The 22,500-nt window shown below is 49.7% G+C and overlaps 1 protein-coding gene across 1 annotated transcript in view; it reads left to right on the top strand.

The window, feature by feature from the left end:
- Positions 1-22,287, top strand: part of LOC138301384 (E3 ubiquitin-protein ligase TRIM39-like) — a 167,593-nt gene extending 145,306 nt beyond the window's left edge. The window contains exon 6 of the mRNA XM_069241819.1: positions 21,272-22,287. Within this exon, the coding sequence (XP_069097920.1) occupies positions 21,272-21,786 (515 nt within the window). The 3' untranslated portion in view covers positions 21,787-22,287. The remainder of the gene's footprint in view (positions 1-21,271) is intronic.
- The last annotated feature ends 213 nt before the right edge of the window (positions 22,288-22,500 follow it).

The raw sequence follows: 22,500 nt of genomic DNA, 5'->3' as shown, positions 1-22,500 counted from the left end.
TGTATAGTGCAGTGTGCTGCTTGGTGCTGTGTAGTGTGCAGTAGAATATCCTCTTTTTGTTGTACCGTGTGTTGTTTGGCGCAGTGTAGTATGCATTGGAATTTTGTCTCTGTGTAGTGCTGTCTGCTCTTTGTTGCACTCTTGTGTGTGGTAGAATGTCCAGTCTGTGCAGTGCAGTGCACTCTCTGGCACAGTGTAGTGTGCAGTAGAATGTCCTGTCTATGTAGTGTTGTGTGCTGTTTGGTGGAGTGGAGTGTGTAGGAGAATGCTCTCTCTATGTAGTGCAGTGTGCTGTTTCGTACTGTGTAATGTGCAGTGGAATTTCTTCTCTGTGTAGTGCTGTGTGCTCTTTGGTGCAGTCTAGCATGCAATAGAATGTCCTTTCTATGTAGTGTCAGGTGCTGTTTGTTGCAGTCAATGTGTAGTGGACTTTCTTGTCTATATAGTGCTGTGTGCTGTTTGGCGCAGTGTAGTGTGCAGTAGAATGTCCTGTCGATGGAGTGCAGTGTGCTGTTTGGTGCAGTGTAGTGTGTAGTAAAATGTCCTGTCTGTGCACTGCAGTGTGCTCTTTTGTGCAGTGTAGTAGTATGCACTGTCTGTGTAGTGCAGTCTACTGTTTGATGCAGTATAGTAGGATGTCCTGTCTATGAAGTGCTGTGTGCCTTTTGGTGCTGTGTAGTAGAATGCCCTTTCTCTGTATTGCAGTGTGCTGTTTGATGCAGTGCAATGTGTAGTAGAATGTCCTGTCTATCTAATGCAATGTGGTATTTGGTGCAGTGTAATGTGCACTAGAATATCCTTTGTGTAGTGCAGTTTGCTGTTTGCTGCAGTGTAGTGGAATGTCCTCTCTGTTTAGTGCTGTGTGCTGCTTGGTACTGTGTAGTGTACAGTAGAATATCCTCTATATAGTACTGTGTGCTGTTTGGTGCAGTGTAGTGTAGTAGAATGTCCGGTCTGTGGAGTGCAGTCTGCTGTTTGGTGTAGTGTAGTGTGCAGTAGAATGTCCTCTCTATGTAGTGTCATGTGCTGTTTGGTGCAGTGCATTATTTAGTGGAATTTCTTGTCTATATAGTGCTGTGTGCTATTTGGTACAGTGTAGTGTGCAGAGAATCTTCTGTCTATGGAGCACAGTGTGCTGTGTAGTGCAGTGTAGTGTATAGTAGAATGTCCTGTGTAGTGCTGCATGATGTGTGGTGAATGGTAGTGTGTGGTAGAATGTCCTCTCTCTGTAGTGCTCTGTGCTGTTTGGTGTAGTGCAATGTGTAGTAGAATGTCCTGTCTATGTAGTGCTGTGTGCCGTTCTGGTGCAGTGTAGTAGAGTTTCTTGTCTACAGAGCGCAGTTTGACATTTGGTGCAGTGTAGTGTGCATTAGAATTTTGTCTCTGTGTAGTGCTGTCTGCTCTTTGTTGCACTCTTGTGTGTGGTAGAATGTCCAGTCTGTGCAGTGCAGTGCACTCTTTGGCACAGTGTAGTGTGCAGTAGAATGCCCTGTCTATGTAGTGTTGTGTGCTGTTTGGTGGAGTGGAGTGTGTAGGAGAATGCTCTCTCTATGTAGTGCAGTGTGCTGTTTCGTGCTGTGTACTGTGCAGTGGAATTTCCTCTCTGTGTAGTGCTGTGTGCTCTTTGGTGCAGTCTAGCATGCAATAGAATGTCCTTTCTATGTAGTGTCAGGTGCTGTTTGTTGCAGTCAATGTGTAGTGGACTTTCTTGTCTATATAGTGCTGTGTGCTATTTGGTGCAGTGTAGTGTGCAGTAGAATGTTCTGTCGATGGAGCACAGTGTGCTGTTTGGTGCAGTGTAGTTTATAGTAGAATGTCCTGTGTAGTGCTGCATGCTATTTGGTGCATGGTGGTGTGTGGTAGAATGTCCTTTCTCTGTAGTGCTGTGTGCTGTTTGGTGTAGTGCAATGTGTAGTAGAATGTCCTGTCTATGTAGTGCTGTGTGCAGTTTGGTGCAGTATTGTGTGTAGTAGAATTTCCTGTCTACAGAGCGCTGTGTTTCGTTTGGTGTAGTGTGCAGTAGAAGGTCCTCTCTATGTAGTTCCATGTGCTGTTTGATGTTGTGTAATGTGTAATAGAATGTCCTCTATGTTTCGTTCTGTGCTGTGTAGTGTTCAAAAGAAGGTCCTCGCCATTTGCTGCCATGTCCTGTTTGGTGCAGTGTAGTGTGTAGTAGAATGTCCTTTCTGTGTAGTGCCATGTGCTGTTTGGTGCAGTGAAATGTGTAGTTGAATGTCCTGTCTATGTAGTGCTGTGTGCTGTTTGGTGCAGTGTATTACAATGCCCTGTCTATGGAGCACAGTGTGCTGTTTGGCGCAGTGTAGTGTGCAGTAGAATGTCCTGTCGATGGAGTGCAGTGTGCTGTTTGGTGCAGTGTAGTGTGTAGTAAAATGTCCTGTCTGTGCACTGCAGTGTGCTCTTTTGTGCAGTGTAGTAGTATGCACTGTCTGTGTAGTGCAGTCTACTGTTTGATGCAGTATAGTAGGATGTCCTGTCTATGAAGTGCTGTGTGCCTTTTGGTGCTGTGTAGTAGAATGTCCTTTCTCTGTATTGCAGTGTGCTGTTTGATGCAGTGCAATGTGTAGTAGAATGTCCTGTCCATCTAATGCAATGTGGTATTTGGTGCAGTGTAATGTGCGGTAGAATATCCTTTGTGTAGTGCAGTTTGCTGCAGTGTAGTGGAATGTCCTCTCTGTTTAGTGGTGTGTGCTGCTTGGTACTGTGTAGTGTACAGTAGAATATCCTCTATATAGTACTGTGTGCTGTTTGGTGCAGTGTAGTGTAGTAGAATGTCCAGTCTGTGGAGTGCAGTCTGCTGTTTGGTGTAGTGTAGTGTGCAGTAGAATGTCCTCTCTATGTAGTGTCATGTGCTGTTTGGTGCAGTGAATTATTTAGTTGAATTTCTTATCTATATAGTGCTGTGTGCTATTTGGTGCAGTGTAGTGTGCAGTAGAATGTTCTGTCTATGGAGCACAGAGTGCTGTGTAGTGCAGTGTAGTGTATAGTAGAATGTCCTGTGTAGTGCTGCATGCTGTGTAGTGAATGGTAGTGTGTGGTAGAATGTCCTCTCTCTGTAATGCTCTGTGCTGTTTGGTGTAGTGCAATGTGTAGTAGAATGTCCTGTCTATCTAGTGCTGTGTGCCGTTCTGGTGCAGTGTAGTAGAGTTTCTTGTCTACAGAGCGCAGTTTGACATTTGGTGCAGTGTAGTGTGCATTAGAATGTCCTCTCTATGTAGTTCTATGTGCTGTTTGCTGCTGTGCAATGTGTAATAGAATGTCCTCTATGTGTAGTGTTGTGCTGTTTTGTGCTGTGTAGTGTGCAGTAGAAGGTCCTCTCCTTGTGCTGCCATGTCCTGTTTGGTGCAGTGTAGTGTGTAGTAGAATGTCCTCTCTGTGTAGTGCCTTGTGCTGTTTGAGCAGTGAAATGTGTAGTTGAATGTCCTGTCTATGTAGTGCTGTGTGCTGTGTGGTGCAGTGTATTAGAATCTCCTGTCTATGGAGCACAGTGTCCTGTTTGGTGCAGTGTAGTGTGCAGTAGAATGTCCTGTCGATGGAGTGAAGTGTACTGTTTGGTGCAGTGTAATGTGTAGTAGAATGTCCTGTCTATCTAGTGGTGTATGCTGTTTGGTGCTGTGTAGAAGAATGCCCTCTATGTAGTGCAGTGTGCTGTTTGGTGCAGTGTAGTAGAATGTCCTGTCTATGCACTGCAATGTCCACTTTTGTGCAATGTAGTAGTATGCCCTGTCTGTGTAGTGCAGTCTACTGTTTGGTGCAGTATAGTAGGATATCCTGTCTATGAACTGTTTTTTTAAAATATATATCTTTTATTGCATTTATTGATTTTCAAACATGACAAAAATAATGGTTTTACTCTACTAACTCCCCAACTGTGATTGTTGAACCCGCCTCCCTCCATTTTGCACACAATCAGTCGTATAATGTTCATTAATTCGACAATTCTCCTGGGATAAACAGTGTCTCATAAACACACAACATTTTGAATTGTAGGCGTGGAGGTCTGCTCGGTTTCGGAGTCCGAGGTCTTCTGGTGTAGGGGCGTCCAGGGTCCTCAGGGTCTCCAGTATTGAGTCCCATTGTGTGGCATTGTCTCTAGGTCTTTGACCCTGAAGAGCGTCCCTTAGAAGTACTGTTCCCTCGATTTCCGCCCATTTCTCTAGTGCATTTTGCCATCTATTCACTTGTGGGCTCATTGAGTCCCTCCAATGCGAGGTTATTTCTCTTTTAGCTAAAACCAGAGCTAGTTCGATAAACCTGTTGGATGTTTTAAGAGCTGAAGGGCGAAGGAAGTTCTTCAACAATGCCACCATTGGGGATGGAGATAGAGTCCTTTCAGTGCTGGAGGAAATTTTCCTGAAGATTTCTATCCAGTATGAACCGAGATGAGGGCAACTCCATAGCATGTGTACAAGTCCTGCTGCTGGTTCAGCGCATCGAGGGCAACCGGAGTTATTAGCATTGGAGATTTTAGTTATCATTTGCGGGGTTAAGTAGGCTCTGTGGTAAATATACAAATTTATTAGTTTAAACCCTGCGTTTCTAGATACTGAGTAGATGTGGGAGGTGATCCTAGCTCACTGTGTTTCGTCAATGGTGGTGCTTAATTCTGTCTGCCATTTGGTTGTAAGCTTATTTAAGGGTACGTATGCGCTATTCTGTAAGGATTTATATATTCTTGAAATCACCCCCTTCTGTTCACCTATGGAGCAGAGAAGACTGCAGCCCCGTGGGTTGGCGGCTCAAGTGTTCGCATTTTCCATGTCTTTCGAATGATTCTGGTAATTGCACTATAGGTAAGGAACAACCCAGACGGGAGGGCAAACTGATCTTGAAATTCTGTATATGTGTGAAGCTTCCCGTTGCTATATAGATCTCCCAGTTTTGTAATGTTATGCGTTGCTAATTTATTAATACCCATCAGCATTTGGTCTCATGTAATATGTTTCAAGCAGGTTAGGGGGGCCTCCGGTGTGTATGGAGTCTTTGTGCCGGTGCGTTTTAGGTATCGTTACCAACAATATCTCATTGATTCCCACTCTAGTGGCAATTGTTGTTTAGGTTTTTTGGGGTCCAGTAATATACTCAGGATTTTTTCACGGGGGCAAGTCGAGGGGATCCGCAATTCCTCTGCAACTGGGGGTTCGTTAATTAATTTTGCTTGCCATTGTAACTGCCCTGCCCAGGGTATATCTCTAGGTCTGGGGCAGCCAAGCCTCCCTCTGCGGTGGGTCTCTGAAGGGTATGTAGTGCGATTCTGTGCCTACTCTATCCCCATATAAAGCTCGCGGTCATGGATTCCATACCTCTGAACACTGCTTTCGGGATTAGGAGTGGGATAGTGGAGAAGTAGTATAGCAGTCTAGGCAACACTATCATTTTTGGCAAGGCAATTCTTCCTGAGACCGTTAGGGGTAGCGTTTCCCAGAAGCGCATACTAGCCCTGACCCCTCTGAGTGCTCTATGTATGTTCCCTTCCAGCAGGTCTTCCATATCGTGGTATATGTTAACTCCTAAATATTTAAATGTGTTCGGGGACCAGGGCAGGCCTCTGGTGTCAATAGGTTCAGTGGTGCCTTTATTCATTGGAAAAATTGAGGATTTCCTCCAGTTGATTCAGAGTCCAGAGGCTGCTCCGTAGTTCTCCAGCATATCCGTTGCCCCGGTAGGTCTACTTCCAGGTTCCTGAGGAAGAGTAGCATGTCATCTGCATAGAGGGCGATATGACGTGTCCAGTTATTAATAGACATACCTCCAAAGAACCTCCCGGATCTGGCCATTAGGGCTAGCAGTTCCATCGCTACAGCAAAAAGAAGGGGAGATAATGGACAGCCCTGTCTGGTACCTATACCAACTGGGAAAGTGTCAGATATGGTACTACCTGTTCGCACTCTCGCAGTGGGGTTGGTGTATAGTAGTTTTGTCCAGCGTACAAATCCCTCTCCAAGTCCTAATTGTAGCATGACCTGCTCTAGATAGCCCCATCTCAGGCTGTCAAGGCTTTCTCGATGTCGACTGATATAAGTGCCGCATGTGTCAGTGTTAGCGGTATAGAGTGGAGCACTGACACCAGGCGTCTAATATTTTGGGCTGTGCTACACTGTGGGATAAAACCCGACTGATCTTGGTGAATCAGTGAGGACATGTGAGGCAGGAGTCTGTGGGCCAATACCCAGCTCAGTATTTTGTAGTCTAAGTTGAGCATGGATAATGGCCGGTAAGAGCAAACATCAGAAGGAGGTCTATTGGATTTCAGTAAGGGTATCATTATAGCTTCATTAGTTGATGGGGGTAAGCTATTAATGTTCCATGCTTCTGCATACATTGTGCAAAGATTTGGAGCCAATAGGTCTTGGTATAGGAGATAGAACTCCATAGGGAGTCCGTCCGTTCCCGGGACTTTGCCACTTGCCATGATTTGGATAGCAGTTTTGATTTCTGCGACTGATATTGATGTCGCCAGAGCCGTGCTTTCCTCGGCTCCTAGTTTGGGGAGGGCAAGCTCCTCCAACTCTCATATCTGGGAGTTACTTATTGAATCGGTGGGGGGCGCATATAATATTGAAAAGTATTTAGAGAAGCTAGCATTAATCTCCCTTTGACCATATACTCTATTACCTGGGGATTCCTCAATTTCAACAATAATTGTTTGTTGTTTAGGTGGCTTAGCCAGCCAGGCCAACAGAGCACCCGCCTTGTCCCCTTCTGCATGTTGTTTGAGTAAGTGTAGGAAAGTACCATCTTGCCTGGCATGTTACCCCCATATTTCACTGTATATATGTTGTTTTAGTGTATGTGTCACTGGGACCCTGACAGCCAGGGCCCCAGTGCTCATAAGTGTGCCCTGTATGTGTTCCCTGTGTGATGCCTAACTGTCTCACTGAGGCTCTGCTAACCAGAAACTCAGTGGTTATGCTCTCTCTGCTTTCTAAATTGTCACTAACAGGCTAGTGACCAATTTCACCAATTCACATTGGCATACTGGAGCACCCTTATAATTCCCTAGTATATGGTACTGAGGTACCTAGGGTATTGGGGTTCCAGGAGATCCCAATGGGCTGCAGCATTTCTTTTGCCACCCATAGGGAGCTCTGACAATTCTTACACAGGCCTGCCACTGCAGCCTGAGTGAAATAACGTCCACGTTATTTCACAGCCATTTACCACTGCACTTTCTGCACTGCAATTCCGACCAGGGCCGCGAATGACGGAAGCACCGCCAACAGGCTGGCGGTGCTTCCATGCCCATTCTGACCGCAGCGGTAAAGCCGCGGTCAGAAAACCGGGGCCGGCGGTTTCCAGCCGGTTTAACCCCGGCTGGGCGAATCTGCCAGGGCAGCGCTGCAAGCAGCGCTGCCTTGGGGATTCTGACCCCCTTCCCGCCAGCCTGTTTATGGTGGTTTTCACCGCCAGGAAGAGTCTGGCGGGAACGGGTGTCCTGGGGCCCCTGCACTGTCCGTGCCACTGGCATGGGCAATGCAGGGGCCCCCTAACAGGGCCCCAGCCTGCTTTTCACTGTCTGCATAGCAGACAGTGAAAAGCGCGACGGGTGCAACTGTACCCTTCGCACACCTGCAACACCGCCGGCTCCATTCGGAGCCGGCTTCAGTGTTGCAGGCCCCCTTCCCGCTGGGCCGGCGGGCACTAACATTGTTAGCGCCCGCCGGCCCAGCGGGAAGGTCGGAATGCCATCAGCGGTCTTTTGACCGCGTGGCGGCTGATTGGCGGTTCCCGTCTGGCGGGCGGCAGTCGTTGGAATCAGGGCCTATATGTCTAACCTTCACCTGGTGAAGGTTGGGTGCTAAGTTACTTAGTGTATGGGCACCCTGGCACTAGCCAAGGTGCCCCCACATCATTCAGGGCAAATTCCCCGGACTTTATGAGTGCGGGGACACCATTTCACGCGTGCACTATACATAGGTCACCACCTATGTATAGCGTCACAAAGGTAACTCCGAATATGGCCATGTAACATGTCTAAGATCATCGAATTGTCACCCCAATGCCATTGATCCCCTGAGTCTCTAGCACAGACCCGGGTACTGCCAAACTGCCTTTCCCGGGGTTTCACTGCAGCTGCTGCCAACCCCTCAGACAGGTTTCTGCCCTCCTGGGGTCCAGCCAGGCCTGGCCCAGGAAGGGAGAACCAAGGACTTCCTCAGAGAGAGGGTGTTACACCCTCTCCCTTTGGAAAAAGGTGTCAGGGCTGGGGAGGAGTAGCCTCCCCCAGCCTCTGGAAATGCTTTGATGGGCACAGATGGTGCCCATCTCTGCATAAGCCATTCTACACCAGTTCAGGGATCCCCCAGCCCTGCTCTGGCGCTAAACTGGACAAAGGAAAGGGGAGTGACCACTCCCCTGACCTGCACCTCCCAGGGGAGGTGCCCAGAGCTCCTCCAGCGTGCCCCAGACCTCTGTCATCTTGGATTCAGAGGTGTGCTGGCACACTGGACTGCTCTGAGTGGCCAGGGCCAGCAGGTGACGTCAGAGACTCTTTCTGATAGGCTCTTACCTGTGTTACTAGCCTATCCTCCTTCCTAGGTAGCCAAACCTCCTTTTCTGGCTATTTAGGGTCTCTGCTTTGGGGAATTCTTCAGATAACGAATGCAAGTGCTCATCAGAGTTCCTCTGCATCTCTCTCTTCATCTTCTGCCAAAGGATCGACCGCTGACTGCTCAGGACGCCTGCAAAACCGCAACAAAGTAGCAAAGACGGCTACTGCAACCTTGTATCGCTTCATCCTGCTGGCTTTCTCGCCTGTTTCCTGGTGGTGCATGCTCTGGGGGTAGCCTGCCTCCTTCTTGCACCAGGAGCTCTGAAGAAATCTCCCGTGGGTCGACGGAATCTTCCCCCTGCAACCGCAGGCAACAAAAGACTGCATCACCGGTCCTCTGGGTCCCCTCTGACAAGCGTGGTCCCTGGAACTCAGCAACTCTGTCCAAGTGACTCCCACAGTCCAGTGACTCTTCAGTCTAAGTTTGGTGGAGGTAAGTCCTTGCCTCCCCACGCTAGACTGCATTGCTGGGTACCACGTGATTTGCAGCTGCTTCGGCTCCTGTGCACTCTTCCAGGATTTCCTTTGTCCACAGCCAAGCCTGGGTCCCCGACACTCCAACCTGCAGTGCACAACCTTCTGAGTTGTCCTCAGGCGTCGTGGGACTCCCTTTTCTGACTTCGGGTGGACTCCGGTTCACTCCTCTTCCAAGTGCCTGTTCCGGTACTTCTGCGGGTGCTGCCTGCTTCTGTGAGGGCTCCCTCTGTCTCCTCATCCAAGTGGCGACATCCTGGTCCCTCCTGGGCCACAGCAGCATCCAAAAACCATAACCGCGACCCTTGCAGCTAGCAAGGCTTGTTTGCGGTCTTTCTGCGTGGGAACACCTCTGCAAGCTTCTTCACGACGTGGGACATCCATCTTCCAAAGGGGAAGTTTCTAGCCCTCTTCGTTCTTGCAGAATCCACAGCTTCTACCACCCGGTGCAGCTTCTTTGCACCCTCAGCTGGCATTTCCTGGGCATCTGCCCTCTCTCGACATTGTCGCGACTCTTGGACTTGGTCCCCTTGTTTCACAGGTACTCAGGTCCGGAAATCCACTGTTGTTGCATTGCTGGTGTTGGTCTTCCTTGCAGAATCCCCCTATCACGACTTCTGTGCTCTCTGGGGGTTATAGGTGCACTGTACACCTACTTTTCAGGGTCTTGGGGTGGGCTATTTTTCCAACCCTCACTGTTTTCTTACAGTCCCAGCGACCCTCTACGAGCTCACATAGGTTTGGGGTCCACTCGTTATTCGCATTCCACTTTTGGAGTATATGGTTTGTGTTGCCCCAACACCTATGTGCTCCTATTGCAATACATTGTAACTTTACACTGCTTGCATTATTTCCTTTTGCTATTACTGCATATTTTTGGTATTGTGTACATATATCTTGTGTATATTTGGCATCCTCATACTGAGGGTACTCACTGAGATACTTTTGGCATATTGTCATAAAAATAAAGTACCTTTATTTTTAGTATATCTGTGTATTGTGTTTTCTTATGATATTGTGCATATGACACCAGTGGTATAGTAGGAGCTTTGCATGTCTCCTAGTTCAGCCTAAGCTGCTCTGCTATAGCTACCTTCTATCAGCCTAAGCTGCTAGAAACACCTCTTCTACACTAATAAGGGATAACTGGACCTGGTACAGAGTGTACGTACCCCTTGGTACCCACTACAAGCCAGGCCAGCCTCCTACAGTAAGTACTGCTTATAATCGAAGCGAGACAGTCTAGTATTCACTTCAGCTATCTTGGTTCTGGTTTCGATCAGTAGAGGGGCCAGGTCAGGATGTGTAGGGCGCCTACGCTCGATGTCTCTAAGGGAGTCCTCAAGCCTTCCAAGCTCGTCTTCCATTGACTTCCGAACTCCAATATCCTCACTGATACAGATGCCTCTGGTTACTATTTTGAATGTTTCCCACTCGAGGGACCATGAGGATGCTGTGTTTTGTTTAAACAATTTGACAATGGTTGTGCGTAATAGGTGTTTGAATGCTTCGTCTTCAAGTGTTTCTGCTCTAAGGCACCATGTTGGGATCGTTAGTCTCTCCTTACTCCAGGTTAGCGAGATTATCAAGGGGTTATGGTCTGATTTGGTACGGCTAAGGTATTCGGCCGCTATCACATTGTTTTGGATTTCAGGGGATACTAAAAAAGTGTCAAGCCTAACATGCAAATCGTGTACTCTTGAGTAATATGAGTAATCCCTGTTGTGTGGGTTAAATTGCCTCCAGCAGTCTTTTAGTTGCCAATGTTGTTGCCAGTCTGTAAATGATTTGGCGGTTTTTAGGGTTTGGGTTTGTGATAGGGGTGTATGTGACCTGTCCAGATTGATGTTGGCTATGCAATTAAAGTCACCACCAATTATTGTTGGGCCTGTGAGGAGTGGGCCTATCTCACAGGATAACTTGTCAAGAAGTTTCCCTTGATCTTGGTTTGGCGCATATATACCACTGATGGTCACTTCCTTTCCCTCTAATCTTCTGGTGACCACTACATATCTCCCTTCCTTGTCTATGTTCTTGTGTAGTACTTTGAAGGGCGCTCCACGGCAGATCCACAGTAGCACCCCCCTTGCAAATGCTGAATAATTTGTGGCAAATATTTGGCCTCCCCATCTTGTTTTAAGAGCATTAACTTCTTGCTCTACTAAGTGGGTTTCCTGCAGTAGGGCCATGTGTACCCCCCTGCGTTTGAGATGGCTATATACTTTTTATCGCTTGGACATATTATTTAAGCTTCTGATATTCGGGTTATTATTTTATATTTTGTGGACATTATCTAGGGTTTTTTTTTTTCTTTTGTTTTTGTTTGCGGTGGTTAGGATGGGTGTGCGTGTCGTAGAGTTTGGATCTGTGTTTAAGTGAAAAGACTCTAGGTCGAGAATTGTCTGCTTCATTAAGGACGTGTGCCCAGGTTACCCCAATTACTGAATGAACTATTCTAAATCCCAACTCCCACTCCCCAGGACCGGTGACCAGAACTTTCCCCGTCCAAACCATTATAACTTTTCTTATTTAGTGTCCTATAGGTGGGTAGTGCCAGAGACCGAGAGCCTGCACTCCGGGCCGTTCCCGGGACCCAGCAAAATTGTATCTGCAGCCCCTAAAGTTTTATTCAAAATGTGTCTCTGACAGCCAGTTTGCAGATTGCCTCCTCTATTAACTATTACGAGTTGAATATGTTCATATCCATACTCAGTCTATTCGGCTCGTTCAGCAGGGGGTCAAATAATTTCTTCTGCTGTTCTCTGGGTTACTTTCGGTAAGCTGGTGAGGGTGTCCTGCGATGATATGGAAGAGCTCCCGCAACTCGAGTCAGGGTCTGAGATATTGCCAGAGGTCTGGGATAGAGAGCAGACTCCTCCGATTATTGCTGCTGCAGTGTCCACGGCGTCCCGCATTTCCTGGAGAGTTTAGTGTCTTGGGGGGGCGGCTTCTGTGACTCGCTTGGTATATCTGCTGCGTTTCCTGCCAGGCGTGCGGGGGGCTCTGGAGCGGTGGGCCAGGCTGGTTATATTCAGGGATTCCAGCCAGTCTCCTACTAGTTGCGGTGATAAAAAAGAAATGTGTTTTGCTGTTATACTCCACTCTGAGTTTGGCCGGGAAAAGCATTGTGTACTTTATACCATTCTCGCGCAGGACGCGCTTAGGTTCATTGAAGGAGGCCCTTTGTGTTTGTGTTCCTTTAGTAAAATCCGGAAAGATCATGACTCTCTGGTTATTTAACATAATTTCACCATGTAAGCGGGATTGCGATAGTATGTAATCTCTGTCTTTATAGTGTAACAGTTTCGCCATTATTGGTTGCGGTCTTGTTCTGGGGGGAAGAGGTCTGCCAGGCACCCTGTGGGCTCTTTCTATTGCAAAAAATGCTGAGAGCCCCTCAGGGGCCACTATTTCTCTGAGCCAGTTTTCCAGAAAGGATTCCATACTGGTTGCTGAGGATTCCGCCCCCTCCGGTACCCCAACCAATCTAAGGTTACTCCTGCGGGCGCGGTTTTCAGCATCTTCTGCTCTGGTTTCCAAGGTTTGGATCCAGGTTGAGCATTCCGTAAGTTCAGTGGATGAGGATTTCTGTGTTGATGTCACCAGAGCAAGAGTCTTTTTGTTCGTTCCCACTCTCTCTGTTAGCTTACGGTGGTCATCCCATGGTAGAGAGAGGTCTGCAGTTAGGTTATCTATTTTTTGTTCCAGTGCTTCGCGGGATTCTCTGATGGCTTGAAGGACGTGTCCAGTGTTGTCTCCTGTTGCGTGGAGCCGTCTTGGGAATTTGGATTCGGGGATTGGTCAGGCAGTTTGGTAGTCGTGGCATCATCCTGGTTCTGATCCTCGCGCTTTTTGGGTTTACCCATTGTTGGATCAGTTATGTATTCAAGTAGGGGAATGATCTTGTCTGATGAGTTCAGGGGCACTCTGTTCTGAGGTTTCCGCCTTGTGAGTTTTCCTGTTGCCCCCAGAGTCCACCAACTTTCACCAGGTTCGCGGGGGTTTTATGACAATGAGGGATGTTCAAGCCTCTTCCCTCCCTCTGTTTTGATCGGGCATCGGTTTAGTGTCCGGTTGCCAGGATGGGTGGGGGAGGGGCCAGGATCTCGAGTGCTTTGAGACTTTTATAGAACTGTCCAGCGCTGGACAGTTAGTGGGTAGTGAGATTGTTCTTCCCTCCTCCTCAAGGGATCTAGTGCTCCTCCGGGTGACCCTCTCCTGAGGATTGTGCGTGGATGTGGAGTGCCCTGTTCGGGAGCTCAAGTGTAGCCTTTTTGCGTATCCCCCGCTACCGGCTTTGTGGGGGTGCCTCTCAAGCTGTCCGCAGCTCCTCACCTCATTGGAGCCACCAGCCGGCGAATCAGCAGTTTCTTCCCGGTTACGGACGGGCGGGTTGTTCTACCCTCACCCGCCCGCACCGGTGCACCGCTCGCCCACTTATCTACTCACCAGCCTCTCCCAGGGTGAGTAGGGGGGCTCGCCGCTGCCGGGGGTTCACTTTGGAGGGCAGGGAAATAATTTCTGCGGTTGCTGAGCGTTCGTCCTTTCTTCTCCACCGCGCAGCTTTAACAGGGCCGGCACTCGGGCACGGCCGCCATCTTGGCTCCCGGCGGCAGCGGGGTCTACTCGCCGGTTTCTCTTTAATCACCAGCCCGATTGTGCCAGTGTCTGATCCTTTTTGACCAGGCAGATTTCCGACGTTGGGGTTGTGGATTGTTGTCGGTGCAGAGCTCTTTTTTCAGTAATTAAACGGGCTGGGCCCCGTTCTCGGCCCTGGAGCGTCACGCTAGGCGTGCAGCTTCATCGGCTGCAGCCCACGCCCCCCCCCCTGTCTATGAACTGTTGTGTGCTGTTTGGTGCTGTGTAGTAGAATGTCTTTTCTCTGTATTGCAGTGTGCTGTTTGATGCAGTGCAATGTGTAGTAGAATGCCCTATGTAGTGCAATGTGGTATTTGGTGCAGTGTGGTGTGCAGTAGAATGTCTTCTGTGTAGTGCAGTTTGCTGTTTGGTGCAGTGTAGTGGAATGTCCTCTGTGTAGTGCTCTGTGTTGCTTGGTGCTGTGTAGTGTGCAATAGAATATCCTCTATATAGTACTATGTGCTGTTTGGTGCAGTGTATTATGTAGTAGAATGCCCTGTCTGTGGAGAGCAGTCTGCTGTTTGGTGTAGTGTAGTGTGCAGTAGAATGTCCTCTCTATGTAGTTCCATGTGCTGTTAGATGCTGTGTAATGTGTAATAGAATGTCCTCTATGTGTAGTGCTGTGCTGTTTTGTGCTGTGTAGTGTGCAGTAGAAGGTCCACGCCATGTGCTGCCATGTCCTGGTTGGTGCAATGTAGTGTGTAATAGAATGTCCTTTCTGTGTAGTGCTGTGTGCTGTTCGGTGCAGTGAAATGTGTAGATGAATGTCCTGTCTATGTAGTGCTGTGTGCTGTTTGGTGCAGTGTATTACAATGTCCTGTCTATGGAGCACAGTGTGCTGTTTGGTGCAGTGTAGTGTGCAGTAGAATGTCCTGTCGATGGAGCGCAGTGTGCTGTTTGGTGCAGTGTAGTGGGTAGTAGAATGTCCTGTCTGTACACTGCAGTGTGCTCTTTTGTGCAGTGTAGTAGTATGCAGTCTACTGTTTGATGCAGTATAGTAGGATGTCCTGCCGATGAAGTGATGTATGCCTTTTGGTGCTGTGTAGTAGAATGTCCTTTCTCTGTATTGCAGTGTGCTGTTTGATGCAGTGCAATGTGTAGTAGAATGTCCTGTCTATGTAATGCAATGTTGTATTTGATGCAGTGTAGTGTGCCGTAGAATGTCCTTTGTGTAGTGCAGTTTGCAGTTTGGTGCAGTGTAGTGGAATGTCCTCTCTGTTTAGTGCTGTGTGCTGCTTGGTGCTGTGTAGTGTGCAGTCAAATATCCTCTGTATAGTACTGTGTGCTGTTTGGTGCAGTGTAGTGTGTAGTACAATATCCTGTCTGTGTAGTACAGTGTGCTGTTTGGTGCAGTGTAGTGTGCAGTAGAATGTCCTCTCTATGTAGTGCCATGTGCTGTTTGGTGCAGTGCAGTTTGTAGTAGAATGTCCTCTCTATGTAGTGCCGTGTGCTGTTTAGTCAATCAATCATAGGATTTATAAAGCGCATTACGTACCCGTGAGGGTTTCAAGGCGCTGGGGGGGGAGGGGGGAGCTGTTGTTACTGGTCGAAGAGCCAGGTCTTGAGGAGTCTTCTGAAGGTGAGTAGGTCTTGAGTCTGTCGCAGGGTGGTGGGGAGGGTGTTCCAGGTTTTGGCAGCGAGGTATGAGAAGGATCTGCCGCCGGAGGTCTTTCTTCAGATGCGGGGGACGACGGCGAGGGCGAGGTTAGTGGAGCGGAGCTGACGGGTGGGGGTATAGAAGCTGAGTCTGTTGTTTAGGTAGGCTGGTCCAGTGTCGTGGAGTGCTTTGTGAGCATGGGTAAGAAGCTTGAAAGTGATCCTTTTGTCCACAGGGAGCCAGTGAAGGTTTCTTAGGTGGTGGGAGATGCGGCTGTGGCGGGGTACGTTGAGGATCAGCCGGGCGGAGGCGTTTTGGATGCGTTGGAGGCGTAGTAGGTCTTTTGCTGGGATGCCTGTGTAGAGTGCGTTGCCGTAGTCCAGCCTGCTGCTGACGAGGGCCTGTGTCACTGTCCTTCTTGTTTCTGTCGGGATCCACTTGTAGATTCTGCGGAGCATGCGGAGTGTGTTGTAGCAGGAGGAGGAGACTGCGTTGACCTGTTTAGACAAAGTGAGGGAGGAGTCGTGGATGAAGCACAGATTGCCAGCGTGGTCTGACGGTGTCGGCGGGGTTCCTAGTGCGGTGGGCCACCAGGAGTCGTCCCAGGCGGAGGGGGTGGGTCTGAGGATGAGGACCTCCGTCTTGTCTGAGTTCAGTTTCAGACGGCTGTTTCTCATCCATTCGGCGATGGATTTCATTCCCTCGTGGAGGTTGGTTTTGGCGGTGCGCGGGTCTTTGGTGAGTGAGAGGATGAGCTGGGTGTCGTTGGCGTAGGTGAGAATGTTGAGTTTATGTTTTCAGGCCACTTGTGTGAGGGGGGCCATGTAGATGTTGAACAGCGTCGGGCTGAGGGATGAGCCTTGGGAAACGCCGCAGATGATGTCGGTGGCTTCGGAGCGGAAGGGGGGGAGGCGGACTCTCTGGGTTCTGCCGGAGAGGAATGAGACGATCCAGTCGAGGGCTTTTTCTTGAATTCCGGTTTCGTGGAGGCGTGATTTCAGTGTGCGGTGGCAGACTGTGTCGAAGGCGGCAGATAGGTCCAGGAGGATGAGGGCTGATGTTTCGCCGTTGTCCATTTGGCGTCTGATGTTGTCTGTGATGGCGAGAAGGGCGGTTTTGGTGCTGTGATTTCGTCTGAAGCCAGACTGGGAGGGGTCTAGGATGCCGTTGTCTTCGAGGTGGCCGGTTAGTTGTGTGTTGACGATTTTTTCAATCACCATTGCTGCGAAAGGGAGCAGGGAGATGGGTCGGAAGTTCTTGAGGTCGTAGGGATCTGCTTTGGGCTTCTTGAGGAGGGCGTGGATTTCGGTGTGTTTCCATTTTTCAGCAAATGTCGCTGTTTCAAAGGAGATGTTGATGACCTTCCGTAGTTGGGGGCGATGGCGGAGTCGGCTTTGTTGTATACGTGGTGGGGGCAGGGGTCTGACGGAGATCCTGAGTGGATGGAGTTCATGATCTTGCGTGTCTCTGTGTCGTTCACGTAGGTCCAGGAGGTCAGGTGGTTTGCACATGTGGAGTGTTCGGGGGTGGGGTCTGGCGTGGGAGTGGTGTCAAAGCTGTTGTGGATGTCGGTGATCTTCCGGTGGAAGAAGGTCGATAGTACGTTGCAGAGTTCTTGGGATGGAAGGATGTCGTTGACGTTGGCGCTGGGGTTGGAGAGTTCTTTCACAATGCTGAAGAGCTCTTTACTGTTGTGTGCGTTGTTGTCCAGGCGGTCTTTGAAGTGGGATCGTTTGGCTTGCCTGATGAGTTGGTGGTGCTTGCGGATGGCGTCCTTGTGGGCTGTGAGGCTGTCAGGTGTGTGTTTGAGGAGCCATTCCTTTTTTAGCTTCCGGCAGTCGCGTTTGGAGTTCAGGAGCTCGTTGAAGACATTATACTGCACACTACACAGAACAAAACAGCACACAACACTAAACAGACAGAACATTTTGCTACACACTACACTGCACCAAACAACACATGCCACTACATAGAGAGGACATTCTACTACAAACTGTACTGCACCAAACAGCTCACAGCACTATATAGAGAGGAAATTCTACTGCACACTACACAGCACAAAGCAGCACACAACACTACATAGAGAACGTTTTGCTACACATTACACTGAAGAGCTCTTTGCTGTTGTGTGCGTTGTTGTCCAGGCGGTCTTTGAAGTGGGATCGTTTGGCTTGTCTGATGAGTTGGTGGTGCTTGTGGGTGGCGTCCTTGTGGGCTGTGAGGCTGTCAGGTGTGTGTTTGAGGAGCCATTCCTTTTTTAGCTTCCGGCAGTCGCGTTTGGAGTTTAGGAGCTCGTCGGTGAACCAGGTGGCTTTTCTTCTGGCTTGGTTGTCAGTGGTTTTTTTTGTGTGGCGCGAGGGTGTTGGCGCAGTCGTTGATCCACGGGGCGAGGTAGTGGGCGGCGGTGTCTGGGTCGGTGGAGTCGGGGGTGGGTTCTGGGCGAGGGCGTTGGTAAGCTGGTCTTCCGTAACTTTGCTCCAGCATCGGCGGGGTGGTTGTTGGGAGCGATGGTGCTCGGTATGTTTCTTGTAGGTGAAGTGGATGCAGTGGTAGTCGGTCCAGTGGAGTACAGTGGTATGGTTGAAGGTGACGTGGGCACTTGAGGAGAAGATAGGATCAAGTGTGTGGCCGGCGATGTGGGTTGGTGTGTTGACGAGTTGTCTGAGGCCGTGGTTGGTGAGGCTGTCGATCAGAGTAGTGGAGTTGGTGTCGTTGTTGTTCTCCAGGTGGAAATTTAGGTCCCCGAGGAGGATGTAATCCGTTGAGGTGAGTGCGTGGGTGCTGGTGAGGTCGGCGAGGGATTCGCTGAATGGTGCTCGTGGTCCGGGGGGGTCTGTAGATGAGCATTCCTCTGAGAGTGGTGTTGGGGTCGTGTGGATGCGGAAGTGTAGGTGTTCGGCGGTCTTGAGGGATTTGTGGGCTATGGCTATGCCTCCTCCGATTCCGTTGTTGCGGTCCCTATGGATGATATTGTAGCCGTCCGGGATGGCTATTGCGATGTCGGGCGCCGAGGAGTCGTTCCACCAGGTTTCGGTCAGGAAGGCTACGTCTGGGGCGGTGGAGTCGAGCAGGTCCCAGAGCTCGATGGCGTGCTTGCGTGCGGAGCGGGTGTTGAGGAGTATGCAGTGGAAGTGGTTAGTTTTGGTCTTTGTTTGTTTCGTTGTTCTGTCGCAGGTGAATCTGCAGGTGCGGCATGCAAAGGGTCATTGGGTGTTCCTTGGTGAGGGCTGGGAGCATGCTGTGATGCAGCCAGGGTTGAGGGCGTTGAGTTGGTCAGCCGTGTAGCGGCGTCTGGAGGTGCAGGGGTCTCGCGGACCGGGGGGGGTGGCGCTGGGCGTGGTCCAGGCGCAGACGGGCGCAGACGGGCGCAGACGGGCTTGCCTTTGGCGCGCCGCGGCTGCCATAAGAGGAGGGGAGGGTGGGAGTGGCAGCTGGGAGGCGGGAGGGCTTGTCCTACGGGAGGGCTGGGGGGTGGGCCAGCAGGGGACGCAGCGGCGGGAAAGAGAAAGTGAAAAACAGTGAGAGAAGGAGGGGGAGGCGGGAGGGCCCGCAGGGGACGCAGCGGTGGGAAAGTGAAAAACGGTGAGAGAAGGAGGGGGGGGGGGGGGCGGAAGGGGCCGCAGGGGATGCAGCGGCAGGAAAGTGAAAAACTGTGAAAGAAGGAGGGGGGAGGCACCGCAGGGGACGCAGCGGCGGGGAAAGAGACAAAGTGAGGACGGGAGGGAGGAGGTGGCGCAGAGGGCAAAGCGGGGAGCGACCTACCTGCAGCAGCAGGGTCAAAGGTTGCTCTTTAGTGTGCAATAGAATGTTCTCTCTGTGTAGTGCTGTGTGCTGTTTGGTGCAGTGCAATGTGTAGTAGAATGTCCTGTCTATGTAGTGCTGTGTGCTGTTTGGTTCAGCGTAGTGTGTAGGTGAATGTCCTCTCTCTGTAGTGCTCTGTGCGGTTTGGTGCAGTGCAATGTTTAGTAGAATGTCCCGTCTATGTAGAGCCATGTGCTGTTTGGTGCAGTGTAGTGTGTAGTAAAATGTCCTCTCTACGAAGCGCAGTGTGCTGTTTGGTGAAGCGTAGTGTGCAGTAGAATGTCCTCTCGTAGTAGTTCCATGTGTTGTTTGGTTATGTGTAATGTGTAGTAGGATGTCCTGTATGTGAGGTACTGTGCTGTGTAGTGTGCAATTAAATGTCCTCTGTATTTAGTGCTGTGTGCTGTTTGGTGCCGAGTTGCGTGCAGTAGAATGTCCTCTCTATTTAGTCCTGTGTGCTGTTTTGTGCAGTGTAGTGTGAAGTAGAATGTCCTGTATGTGTAGTGCAGTGTGCTGTTTGATGTAGTGTAGTGTGCAGTAGAATGTCCTGTCTATTGAGGATAGTGTGTTGTTTGGTGCAGTGTAGTGTGTAGTAGGATGTTCTGTCTATGTAGTGCTGTGTTCTGGTTGGTGAAGTGTACTGTGTAGAAGGATGTTCTCTGCGTAGTGCAGTGTTCGCAGTGTTGTGTGTAGTAAAATGTCCTATCTATGTAGTGCTGCATGCTGTTTAGTGCAGTGTAGTGTGTAGCAGAATGTCCTCTCTCTGTAGTGGTCTGTGCTGTTTGGTGCAGTGCAATGTTTAGTAGAATGTCCTGTCTATGTAATGCTGTGTGCTGTTTGGTGCAGTATAGTGTGTAGTAGAATGCCCTGTCTATAGAGCGCAATGTTCTGTTTGGCGCAGTGTAGTGTGCAGTAGAATGTCCTCTCGTAGTAGTTCCATAGGCTGTTTGGTGGTGTGTAATGTGTAGTGGAATGTCCTGTATGTGTAATGATGTGCTGTTTTGTGCTGTGTAGTGTGCAGTAGTATGTCCTCTCTCTCTGTAGTGCTGTGTGCTGTTTGGTATAGTGCAATGTGTAGGAAAATGTCCTGTCTATGTAGTGCTGTGTGCTGTTTGGTGCAATGTAGTGTGTAGTAGTATTTCCTGTCTTTAGAGCGCAGTGTGGCGTTTGGTGCAGTGTAGTGTGCAGTAGAATGTCCTCTCTGTAGTTCTATGTGCTGTTTGCTGCTGTGTAATGTGTAATCGAATGTCTTGTATGTGTAGTGCTATGCTCTTTTATGCTGTGTAGTGTGCAGTAGAATGTCCTCTCTATGTACTGCCATGTGGTGTTTGGTGCAGTGTGTAGTAGAATGTCCTCTCTAGTGCCATGTGCTGTTTGGTGCAGTAAAATGTCCTGTCTATGTAGTGCTGTGTGCTGTTTGATGCAGTGTAGTAGAATGTCCTGTCTATGGAGCGCAGTATGCTGTTTGGTGCAGTGTAGTGTGCAGTAGAATGTCCTGTTGATGGAGTGCAGTGTGCTGCTTGGTGCTGTGTAGTAGAATGCCCTCTCTGTAGTGCTGTGTGCTGGTTGGGCAGTTTAGTGTGTAGTAGAATGTCCTATGTAGTGCTGTGTGCTGTTTGGGAAGTGTAGTGTGTAGTAGAATGTCCTGTCTATTAGTGATGTGTGCTGTTTGGTGCTGTGTAGTAGAATGCCCTCTCTCTGTAGTGTAGTGTGCTGTTTGGTGCAGTGTAGCATGCAGTAGGATGTCCTCGCTCTGTAGTGCCATGTGCTGTTTGGTGCAGAGTATTGTGCAGTAGGATGGCCTATCTCTGTAGTGCTGCATGCTGTGTGTAGTAGATTGTCCTTTCTCTGTAGTGCCATGTGCTGTTTGGTGCAGTGTAATGTATAGTAGGATGTCCTGTCTGTAGTGTTGTGTGCTGTTCAGTGCAGTGGAGTGTGTGGTAGAATGTCTTCTTTGTCGTGCAGTGTGCTGTTCAGTGTAGTGGATTGTCCTCTCTCTGTAGTGCTGTTTGGTGCAGTGTGTGCTCTAAATGAAAGCACTCTTTAGTGCAGTGATCAGTCTAGTGCTGTATGCTCTCTAGCACAGCTGCTCCTTCCAGATGTGGTGTAAATTAATCATATAAAACATGAAGCAGTAATTACAGCCTTTATTTGTGTCATTAAATCTCTAATTCTGAATCTCTTCTCTGCAGTGATGGTGACTCTGGATCCTGACTCAGCTCATCCTCAGCTCCTCCTGTCTGAGGGGGGGAGACTTGTGAGATGGACAGGCACAGCACAGCCCCTGCCGGACACCCCCAAGAGATTCACCTTCTACCCCTGTGTGCTGGGGAGCGAGGGGTTCACCTCTGGCAGACATTACTGGGAGGTGCAGCTGCTGCTGGAGGGGAGAGAATGGCATGTGGGGGTCGCAGCAGAGTCTGTGGACAGGAAGGGAGGGGTCACACGGTCACCTGAGGGGGGAGTCTGGGCTGTGCGGGGTTATAAAGGTCAGTACAAGGCTCTCACCTCCCCTCAGACCCCTTTGTCCCCTCAAGAGAAGCCCCTTAAGCTGGGGGTGTATCTGGACTACGAGGGGGGGCGGCTGTCCCTGTACAATGCGGACTCCATGGAGCTTCTCTACACCTTCCCTCGGGCCCCCTTCACACAGAGGCTCTTCCCCTACTTCTATCTCTACTGGGGAGGAGCGGAGCTGAGGCTGGTGTGAGAGCTGCAGCGAGCTTCAGCCCTTCATCCTCCCCGCCCCCTTCACACAGAGGCTCTTCCCCTTCTTCTCTCTCTGGGGAGCGGAGCTGAGGCTGGTGTGAGAGCTGCAGAGAGCTTCAGCCCTTCATCCTCCCCGCCCCCTTCACACAGAGGCTCTTCCCTACTTCTGTCTGTACTGGGGGTAACCCAGCCCCTCATCCCTCAGCATCCCCCCTCACCCGCCCCCTTCTGCAGTGATAACAATGTGACCAGAGCACAAGCAGAGACACAAACATGACCTCAGAACCCTTCCTGCCCCTGCCCGGGGACAGGGCTATTACTAGTGAACTCAGAGGCAAGATAGTGTCACGTGAACCCTGTTTGTAACCCAGATTCAGGGCGGGTTTAGGACAGTGCGACTGGTGCAGCCACACCTGTACTAGCCTGGGAGAGGCTCTGTTCAGAAATAACGTTGGCATTAAAAGCAGCTGCTGTTTTCTTGTGTGTCCAGCAGGTTTCAGGCAACAATAAAAAATACCAAGATAATGCAGGTGATTCATGTTTCTGCTGGGAGGAGGTGGCAGTTGTGGATCATCGTGAAGGAGCACAGAGGGTTAATGTACCTGCGGCAAAGAAGGTGTACATGCAGATCACAGAAGGGTGATCCTCATTGGGTAGTGTAACATTTCCTACAGACTGATCTACAAATGTATTCATTGCCTCTGTACAATGTGTA

The sequence above is a fragment of the Pleurodeles waltl genome, chromosome 6 (genome assembly GCF_031143425.1).
Source record: "Pleurodeles waltl isolate 20211129_DDA chromosome 6, aPleWal1.hap1.20221129, whole genome shotgun sequence".
Taxonomy (NCBI): Eukaryota; Metazoa; Chordata; class Amphibia; order Caudata; family Salamandridae; genus Pleurodeles; species Pleurodeles waltl.
Note: the sequence above shows the minus strand (reverse complement) of the source record. Positions and strands in the feature narration are given on the sequence as shown.